Here is a 10,763-nt window from a genome sequence, read left to right as displayed (position 1 = left end):
GATGGTATGTGAAGCCGCAAGACCGACTAAACACGCCGAGCCCGATCAATCAGCGCCAGAGTACACGGAAACTGACCGACCCGGAACCGAACTGGGCGGTGCAGCCAGCACTGCGACGTGTAACGCGGCCCGGGTCGGGAGCATTTGCCGCCCCAGCGTTAGGATCGGTGCCCACACGGCCGTGCCAGGGCGTCACGCGGCGTGACGCTCTGTGGCGCTGAAAGTCTGCGGCGTTATGGAACGGTCACTAACCACTCTTCTCGCTGTCATTTGAATGTCATGTAGCGTGGGCTGTGGGTGAATGGGTGCAACACATGCTGCACCAATGCCACTAAATTGTGCGCGCTCCTCCATGTTTGACTCAAAATCGCACCAATAGTGAGGCGCATTTCGAAAGGCTTTAAACCAACCGTGACTTCCGAAAAATAATGAGAGTACCTCTGATGACGTGTCATATTTGTCCAGTGCCTTCCCCCATCACCAGAAACAAACTGATAAGACCGTTAGTTCGATATCATTCATATAAACCGTGGTATATACCGTGCTCAGAAGAGGTCGACTCTTCGGCACGCTGTAATGACATCGGGATTTTTGCATCATGTTGACGCCATGGACCGCACCTTGGTGCAGCTGCTGTCGTCCACAGGCACCATGTTGGGCTCGTGTCGCTTTTCGACGCGTTTATAAATTCAATCTGACGGTGCTCACAGACGTAAGCTGTAATAAGCAATTGCTGTCGAGGCGCAAATGTGGCAAGACCTACCTATCTTCCAGTTTTACTCAATGTACCGACAGCGTCCTATGCTATTAGTCCGATCTGTCCCATAGTCCCATAAAGCACTCGGCAATAGACAATAGCGTCCCCAGTATTAACAAAACATTGGATTCTAAAACGATGCGATTCGTGCTGATCGACTACAAAATCTCGCCCCAGCTGACGTGCGAATGGGTGCAACATCTGCCACTCAAAGGCCACTCAACTGTGCGCGTGTCTCGATGTTTGATTCAGACATCTTCCCTGGCAGACATCGCCCCAACGGCGGGCAACCACCACAGAAAATGCACAGGGCCAGGTCCCGCGGGAGGCACTCGGCCCGGCGACGGCCTCCCCCCCCCCCCCCCCCCCCCTCCCTCCTGGCTCTCCTGAGCTCGGTTTACAGGACACACGACTAACGCGGCAGCGTGTGTTGTCTACCGCGCGGACGCGCGTGAAAGCCACCAACACTGGACGGGATAGGTCACAACAGACGGAATGTATCGACGACAGGAACCGGCCGACACGCAAAAGCGAGTCTCACAATCAGTACAAACAGCCGCGAGCACGATGGCCCTGCGGTAAGTAGCTGCTCCGGGAGTGGTGTGAAGTCATAGGTGACCTCTGCCCGCGCCTGACCCCGGGTCACCGGACACCGTTCAGAAGCGGTCCTTGGCCAGCGTGCCCGACTCGGACACCTGCAGGTACTGCATCTCGCTCAGGTCCACGAACTTCTCCTGGTCCTTGATGTGCGCGTAATTCGCCGCCAGGCACATCAGGTAATTGATCTGGAACGAGCGCACATCGCCGGTCACGAAGGCGCGCCCTGAACACCCCAGCGACCATTCCAACTATTCACAGCCCCTGGCGACAGAGGAGGTCTGACAAATGCGGCAGGACGGATGCCGACTGGTTTAGCGGCAATGGCGACATACGCAGTGCGTTCGGTTGATGGCGCCGCCCTGACTCGGCGGCGTGGGGACGAGCGGCGACCCGCCAGCGCACGCCGGCCGCGCTCACCAGGCTGAGTAGCACGAGGAAGCAGCCGACCGCCGACAGCAGCAGGTTGATCTGGACGTTCTCGACGTAGTCCTTGCAGAAGAGCTTCTGCTCGCCAGTGCCGCACACCTGCATGTCCTCCTCGCGCGTGTTGTTTGGGAACACGAACGCTGCAACGCGCCACGCCCGTCACAATCTTCCACGGAGGCAACGGCGTCACGACGGCGGCCGTGCCTCGGTGTCAGGCGACAACTGACCGGGAATGGTGTCGATCCAAGGCATGAAGTCACAGAGGGGAAACTTTCATGATGCTCATGCCAATCATGAGCAGCCTGCGACGTCACGCGGGTCACCTTAGCATAAGCGAAGCACGTCCCGCACAATACGATTAAGCGCGCCCATGCACAAACTTACCGCAGCAATCACAAATGCCGTGCCTTTCCAAGAGCCCGAACGTCCAGATCCATGTTTTGACGATGAGCACGCCTTTCCCTACACTCCAAATTCACCCCTGTCCGATATCTCTGCCCCCCCCCCCCCCCCTCCCGGGTCATCGGAGTGGGGAGGGGTTTTGTTCAGACCCCCGATTACCGAATTGTCTGAAGTCAATGCACTCCTGCAGCACGCGGACCCGGTCGGAGAGGCACATGTTCCAGAACGTGGCGAACAGCACACAGCCAACCACCAGCACGGCGAACATGCAGACCCAGGCCATCTGCAGGATGTAGGCGATGGCCATAAACTGAAACACATGACGCCCGTCGGTCAGCTGGTGCACGGCTACGACGTTGCCTCGGATACGCCGAACGTGACCACTCAGAAACAGAGGCGGCTTGGTTATGCCGCGATAACGTGGCAAGATACAACGCATAAAATAAGACAAAAACACGCCAGTCACGAAACGTAGCACTGCATTATGCTCGAACGGCCGTTTCCGTTTTGGGACACAACAGTGCTACCCACAATCTAATAGCCCAACTACCACAATAACGAGACGCTGCTCCCTGACCAATGTACCGCAACCCGTGCACGACATCTGCGTGGTCGTCAGCAATCAAGGAATTTCGTTTGCCGTGAAAACAAAAATGTGTCCCTGTCTACGGGTTAAAACGACACCCAACTTAACTTCACCCAAAACCACACCAGGCAGATTTCAAGGACGCTCTAAAAATCGATCATCGCGCCGACCACTCGCATGCGCCAGCTAGTCCTGCTTCAGCCCGAGATGGGCAGCGGCGCCCTGCTCGGCCGCCGCCGGCACTGACCACGGCCACGGAGGTGCGGCCACGCGCGCGGCCCGGCCGGGAGCGGAACACGCGTGTGCGCGTGGAGCCGGTGGTGAGGCAGCCGACCAGCAGCATCATGATGCCGAGCGCCGCCATCGCCACGCCGATGATCATGCACACCAGTTGCACCGGCTCCAGCCTGCAAGCGGAGGCGGCGGCAGGTCAGACATCACCGGCTCCAGCCTGCAGCGGAGGCGGCGGCAGGTCAGACTGCACCGGCTCCAGCCTGCAGCGCAGACGGCGGCAGGTCAGACTGCACCGGCTCCAGCCAGCCTCGCCCCAACCGGTTGGAGATGTTGAACTTCTCGTGACAAATGTCATCTCAATTGTTGGCTGCTTAAAGGCAGCATCCCATCTGTTTTGTACTTATCACTTATTGTTACATCAGACGCGTACGATTTGATCTGTAATACCACTGTTCCCAAAATCCTTCTCAACAGCTGAGAATCTTGTAAGTTGTTCAGTGCAATAGCGGGGAGCATTATTCACATAGATAAGACGGTAGTAGTAGTTTTATTCCTCGAAGAAAAACCAGGAGAATGGAGATATAGTTGGGTTAAACCCAACCCAACTATATTTCCATTCTCCTTGTTTTTCTCCGAGGAATAAGGCCATTACTATGGTCTTAGCTCAGAATTTCGATTTGAAGTAGCCGACCCCGCGGGAGAAATCTCATTTGACACCCTGGCTCACCACTACGAAAGTAACATATATTTGCACTGTTTTCCAACGTGTGTTCTGCAACGTTTGCAACAGCCTCATGTCAAACTGTTTGTGGAATAAATGCTGGGACAGATTGAAACACTGTACTCAGGCAAAAAAAAAATCCGCAGATTAAGCTCTTATCGCGCGAATTCAGCGAGACGCTATACGATGGTTTTGATTTCTCCGCTGTGGCGTTTACCACGGTGGCTCTTTCCGAGGCGCGCTTTGGCCTTGTGAGTGGGAATGGGAACGGGAGCACCGGTAGAGGTGCGCGTAGTGTTTTGTTATGACGAAGGTTGTCGCGACCGCAGGGAAGAAGCATAGTGCTGGTGCAAGACGTCGACAGCGTAATTCAGACTAAAAAATAATGAAAGTTGACGTTGCAGTGGCACGACCTAGCGCTCTTACTAGACGTGACTAGTCCCGGGGTTTCACAAGAGCATGCTTTTGGTACATGCCCCAAATGTGGGGACATTTCCTTTAAAGCGAGTGTTCCACATTTGTATGGGATTTTCGGACAAAATAGTCATCTTAAAGATCATTTGGTTCAGTTCACAGCCCTGCCCTTCTTACGACCCTAAACCCCTCTTGTTTCTGTGCCAAATAGCCGCGAAGATGTGGATTATTTCGTGCAGGCTGCTTCAAGGTCACTCAGGTATCTGTGCCGCCATAATAACGTCATTCAAATCTTGTCATTTCATTGTCCATGCGGCGATCAAGGCAAATACAAATATAATTGTCGGGTCCTTCATATCTGGCGTTCATGCGCACGACTTCAAGATAAAGCGACCGCGAACTGGATCTCTGGAATTGGACGTTGCTCAAGATGCGATGACGCAATCGGACAATGACTAATTGAGGTGAATATTTACTAAACAGGGGAATCGCGCTGTCTGGAGCAGTCTTTCCAACTTAAAGTATGTCAATAGTTATAAGAGGGCTTATAAGCTTCAGCTAGCCAATAAGTTTGAGAGTTTGCTTGTATCAATATCTTAAGAAGTGGAAAATTCCATTCGAGCTTTTAAATATCGTATCATCATGCTTTGCGGCGGAGAGCCCTTCGGCTTAGGAATGCTTACGACAGTAAAACATGTGCGGATGGGGTTCAGTCAGCTCCGCTACAATCATTGGGGATGAGATCAGATCAGATCGAAACGTTGCTTACAAGGACTGACGATTGGATTGTCGTCATCGGAAGATTTTACCTATCCTTGCTGACCTGCGGCGCGTCAAAATGGGTATATTGCTAACGGCTTGAAGCGTTGCCGTGCGCTACAGGTATATCTAATCAATAGCAAAGTCATATCGCTGCGGACTTTAATGATCATCGCAGTTCTTCTACCTCAAATTCTTTGAGAAGAGGCAAAGGTCACTGACTTCACGTCCGATAACCCGTGGCGCCATTCCCCACGTGTCGTGAGGAAATGGGGCTTATACCTGAGGATTGCTGCAAACCCGTCAAGCTAACTTCGCGCTAAGCGCCATATTTTGCGAACATTGCAGACCGCATCCGATTCATATTACTTCAGGCGTCATTTCCAGTCCGAGTCTAACACTTCTTTGTATTGGTGAGTCTGGCTTTCCTTTCATGAACGTGAAACAGATGAGATCAATTGACTGCTCCAACCACTGAGCTGACGCGCCGCCAGCTGAGACTGCTTCAATCACTGAGCTGACGTGCCGCCAGCTGAGACTGCTCTAACCACTGAGCTGACGCGCCGCTAACTGAGACTGCTCTAACCACTGAGCTGACGCGTCGCCAGCTGAGACTGCTCTAACCACTGAGCTGACGCGCCGCTAGCTGAGACTGCTCCAACCACTGAGCTTACGCGCCGCCAGCTGAGACTGCTCCCACCACTGAGCTGACGCGCCGCCAGCTGAGATCACACTCAATGGACAGTGGGGCTGAATTGTAGTCCCAGCTCGGTCGTACTCGAGCACTTGCTCGCAAACAACGGCTATTCAGACGTGCATACTTCTGTAGCTCGGAGCCGACCCGTCCGCTCCCCCCCCCCCCCCCCCCTACACCCCGAGTTCAGTCGACCCGTCCGACCACCCGAACCCTGCGTGGAGTCGACGCCCCCGGCGCGTGCTCCTTCCGCTACACGGGCCACCGGCAGCGGCCGCTGGCACTGATCAGTCCTCCGGCGGCGCCGCGTGCTTCCTGTGACCGCGCATTAGCGGACAGGTGACGTCACAGGTGAGCGACCGCGCGTGTTCCGCGGTGACGTCACTCCACCGGCCGCGTGATGTCCCGGACGAGCAGCCGTGCGGAATACGCGGCCGGCGACGAGTCCGGCATTCGTCGAGAGCTCGGGGCGGAGGTTGCGCCCGACACGCGCCGCCGCCGACAACACACCGCGCCGCACTGTCAGCCGCTGAGGTCACCACAGCCACGATGCTGACGAGCATAAGGATAGCTTCGCATCGCCCGGAACAAGGAGGACGGAGGCGGGGCTTATCCTCGATGATTCTCTTCCTCAGCTGACATTGAACGCTCAACTCGTCGATAGAGTAACCGCAGAAGACTGTATTTTGACCTACTGACGAGGTTCGCAGCCATGGCAATTGGGCCCGGCATTTCTACATTTCTACACTCGGACGCGCACGCATTACCCCATTTCGCCGCGGAAGACCCAAAAACTCGAAGCCATTCCAAGGCCCTATCTCCGGCGGCAAAATGTCCGCATCAGACACCGCTCGGCGACACATGACCCCGCATTGTCCGTACCAGACAATGCCCGGCGACACATGACCCCGCATTGGTCGCCCCGGTATCGAGCCCTCCCCGCGGCGCGTCTGCCCATTGGCCCCTCGAGGAACCGATGGCCCCGTTGTCACCACCACGCTCGTCCGTCTCGACGTCCGGCCTCCGGCAACGCCACTGGTCTCGGCTTGAGCCCGGCTCTCTGTGCCGCCCCCAGTTCTCCGCCCAGCGTCCAATGCCGGACGTTACCGCCGGGGGTGTGCGTCTCAGCGTCCAATGCCGGATGCTACCGCCGGGGGTGCGTGTCTCAGCGCCCAATGCCGGACGCTACCGCCGAGGGTGCGTGTCTCAGCGCCCAATGACGGACGCTACCGCCGGGGGTGCGTGTCTCAGCGTCCAATGCCGGACGCTACCGCCGAGAGTGTGCGTCTCAGCGCCCAATGCCGGACGCTACCGCCGGGGGTGCGTGTCTCCGTTGCGGTCGCTTCTGAGGTAATGACTTTAAAAACGGGATTTTTGAACGGATGGAAATGTCGAGATAAATGGTACTGACGCCACATGACCTTTGAATGCGACTTTAGGAGACGGCGAAAACGACTGATAGCTACATCGAAGCATGCCACATTAATCTCTCCAGAAAGTCTCCGGTCGCCACACCTCCTCCGCTAAACGGCAGGCTGGCACGACTGCGTGGGAAAAGCCCGTATGATAAACAGAGTAGGCCGGATTTGGTTTCATGCCAAAATCTCAAACGACGTTGGATTGAAATGGTAGGCCCACTGTCAATTTAACCAGCAGTCAATAATGGCCATATTATCCACCTAACTTGAAATTGCTAACCACTACGAGTGAGTGAGTGGGCGGGTGACTGAATGTCTGGGTGAATGCGTGAGTGAGTGAGCGATATATACATATATATATATATATATATATATATATATATATATATATATATATATATATATATAAAAGGATTTTTATTTGGCTATGGCATATATCTTGAACACGCGCCCGTGTCGCCAGTTTAACATCCTCCGTTCGGTGGTGGGGAATCAATTTGCCCCCTCCTGAGATCTCAAAAAGTGGGGGAACTAAGGATACCAAATTAACAAGATATGTTGACCTGTATATGAAGTCCCTTGTGTCAAAATTTGAGGTTCCTAGGTCATGATCTTCAGCACAAATAAATTCAAACAAGATCAAACTCCACATTGGTGTTTAAAAGTGCTCTGAGACCTACTCATGCTGTTGCCTTGAACCTAGATATCTTTTCTAATCAAAAGGTCGCTGATATTTATATAAAATCAGTGACTTTGACCTTTAAATTCTCTGGTTACGAAAACCCCACGAGACTGTCTTGATTTTTGCATTTGAATATGTATCAAAGATTACGCTGGGTGGTATGCTCCTGAAAACAGTGATGATCTGGGTCATTTTGGGTCAGTGACCTACACTGCCCTTCAGGAAGTGTATGAAAGATGTTTGATGTGGTCCCTGTTATTAATAAATTCAAAATAAGCATCATGACCCCCCCCCCTACAGAAAGCTCTCCAGTAAAGAAGCTATGTGAAGCTCCGATGTCTACAGCCATGCAGTCTGGTTCAGCTTTGCCGCACCGCTCGGAAGTAAGCCTGTAAAAACATTCGGGGGGGGGAGGGGGGAAGTGACCCCCCACCCCATATCATGCTTACAGCAAACACTGAATCATCAGTCATATATATCACTTACCAGTCCAAATGGAAGTGGAAGACTTCATCAAACATTCTGAGGCAGAGTGTGAACACCCTATATATGCATCCACAGAAAATGCCCACACCAATGACGCAGAGCAAGGTGGCCAGAAGAGTGGCATAGGGCATCCTCAGCATCCATGATCGACAGCTGTTACCTGGAACAAATGTGAAACAATCACTTGTTGTTTCTAGTGGTATCTTATAACAAAAAGAAGGCACAAAAAATTAGGTGTATGCAGCATGCAAGGTTACAAATAAACTTTGCACCAATGTAAATAGTGTAAACTTCAATTTTATGGGGAATCAGTTACAAAACTTGCTGTGCCACATTTTACAAGCTTGGACACCTCAAAACCAGTCACTTAATATCAATATAAATCAGCGCTGCATAATAAAAGTTGATGCCAGTTTCATCACAGCCAAAATGTAGGTAAATGCAGTACAGTCTGACTCAAACTCACCCATGGTTGTCTGCTTATGGTCTACAAATGCTGGAAAAAAATTAAGTGAGGCATTAACAGACAAGCTAAAGCAGGCTTAATCAGCCTCAGCACACATAATGGCAGGTTTACATTAATGTGTACCACATAACTCATACACATGCCAAACTTTGTGAGGATGCCAAGATGTACACATATTATTATTTTATTTCATTTTTGGGTCAGGGTATACATTGCTACCTCATGTCAAGAAAGAGCATTATACATCAATCATCATTTTTAAGGCAGAACATATCATAATTAATCATAGAACAGGTCATCTAAGCTCTTACCTTGGAACTTAAATAACGATAGCGAACATCTGAGAGCAAACACGCAGCAACCACAACCCCGGCGCCATTTCCAGGTGTGATCTCAACATTACTGGCGTGATCACATTACTGTGCATCAAGAACCATAAAAATGTATGAGGCCAAGGTAACAAGAATTCAATAAAATGTGTGTCTTGCATATCCAAGCAGTTGTCCATATTGTTTGTAGATCGGTCAACATGGTGGGGAATATTAAATTTTTGTGTGGGAATGGAAAGCAAAATGAGAATATGGTGGTTAAACAAACAAAACTTCATGACATGGTACATATATATGGCATGGGACATGGATGCCAATGGGACACTGGGTTGAAGGGGATAGGGTGGGGGTTAGGTTAGGTTAGGTTAGGTTAGGTTAGGCTAGTTTAGGCTATGTTCTGGACTATTCTGGCCTGTCTGTTTCATAAACATACCTAGATGTGATAAGAAACATTTTTCATTGCATTATTATTGTTACCTTGGTCCCATACATTTTTTATAGTTTTTGATCAGCAGAAATGCAGCAAGTGTCCACAGCAACTCAAACTTGAACCCACCCTGCCAGGAGCAGGCAAATCTGAAGGAAGATGCTCCTACCCATTGTGCTCCTAAGGCTGACTTAAGCACCCTGAATGCTACTCTGAGACCCCCCCTCTCCCAATGTATGTAAGCAAAAAATGGAATACTGGGCCAACAAAGAACAATAAGCATCCAAAGTGCTGATACACAAGGCATTTACACACATCACTATCAGTATTATCACCATATTTCATCATCACTATCACATCAGTTCTAAATGGGAAGCCATTTCTAAGCAGCAAAACACTTGTGAAACACATGCTTGAGAGGGAAATATCCAAATTTCAATGCTGTTAGGAATAAGGTCTACACTTTTGGAGATGAATGAGGCTTTACACATGTTTTACTCATGTTTGTAAATGCAGGTTTAGTTACATATATAGTTTCATATGGTGTTCCCAAGCATTCACTTGGCTTTCATTAACCTTGTACTCGGAGTTTACAATTGCAGCATTTGGTAGCATTATTTGCATATACTTTCAGTCTTAGCAGCCAAAAGTGTGCCTCATAAAATTGTTATGCCATTTCTAATAACAGCCTTATTTTACACCACTAGTGCATGGTAGCATGAAATAAGCCCATAGGTGAAGAACGCCTTTATAACGAAGTGCACTAGGTGAGAAAATGCATGTTTCCTACTGTTCACAATGACCTCAAGGGCAACTGAAAATTTGAAAGGAAAAGGAGTTTTACATCCCTTGCCTAAGCAGCTCATGACAATCTGATTGTGACTTGCAGCCATTCGGCTGTGATCTTTACCTGCCGACAACTCCAAAACAAATACACGACAAACATCGACCGAGGCCAATGCTGTGGACAAACAACAATCGTGGACAATGCCGTGAACGATGATGCTACTTGGGTGCCTAAGGTGACGGCATATGTGACGCGCTGTGTCATTCAGATCTGTATTGAGGAATATCTAGTCAGCTGGTGATGACGTCTTGGTCTACCCAATAAAATCATCTTCAGGGTGATGGGCGACGGTATCAGCTTGTGCCTTGCTCGTATCTCCCCCGCATCCTTTAAAGCCTTCTGGTGGCGTTATCACACAAATTTAAGGGCTGTATCGAGTGGATGGCCTACGAGATTTTGCAGCAGCGTCATCAGTCAATAGCTAGCGACTTTGTAAACGTAAAAAGTAGGTTAAGGGAGCATCACATTTTTGTGTTTTTCACCTATAGTTATACTAAACGCGTATGCGTACGTTA

The 10,763-nt window shown here is 50.7% G+C and overlaps 1 protein-coding gene across 1 annotated transcript; it reads right to left on the bottom strand.

Annotated features, from left to right (window-relative positions):
• Positions 1 to 1,132: 1,132 nt before the first annotated feature.
• On the bottom strand, positions 1,133 to 10,418 carry M6 (neuronal membrane glycoprotein M6). Its single transcript, XM_037231439.1, has 7 exons — positions 10,312 to 10,418; positions 8,646 to 8,675; positions 8,180 to 8,339; positions 3,019 to 3,178; positions 2,345 to 2,495; positions 1,775 to 1,923; positions 1,133 to 1,542 (listed from the first exon to the last, which is right to left on the bottom strand). The coding sequence occupies exons 2-7, from the start codon at positions 8,647 to 8,649 to the stop codon at positions 1,414 to 1,416; spliced, it is 753 nt and encodes a 250-aa protein (XP_037087334.1). The 5' UTR covers positions 8,650 to 8,675; positions 10,312 to 10,418; the 3' UTR covers positions 1,133 to 1,413.
• Positions 10,419 to 10,763: the final 345 nt, after the last annotated feature.

Source organism: Pollicipes pollicipes, unplaced genomic scaffold, assembly GCF_011947565.3.
Source record: "Pollicipes pollicipes isolate AB1234 unplaced genomic scaffold, Ppol_2.1 Scaffold_6686;HRSCAF=7923_pilon_pilon_pilon, whole genome shotgun sequence".
NCBI classification, from domain to species: Eukaryota; Metazoa; Arthropoda; class Thecostraca; order Pollicipedomorpha; family Pollicipedidae; genus Pollicipes; species Pollicipes pollicipes.
The sequence above is the reverse complement of the archived record's forward strand: the minus strand, read 5'-3'. Positions and strand labels throughout refer to the sequence as shown.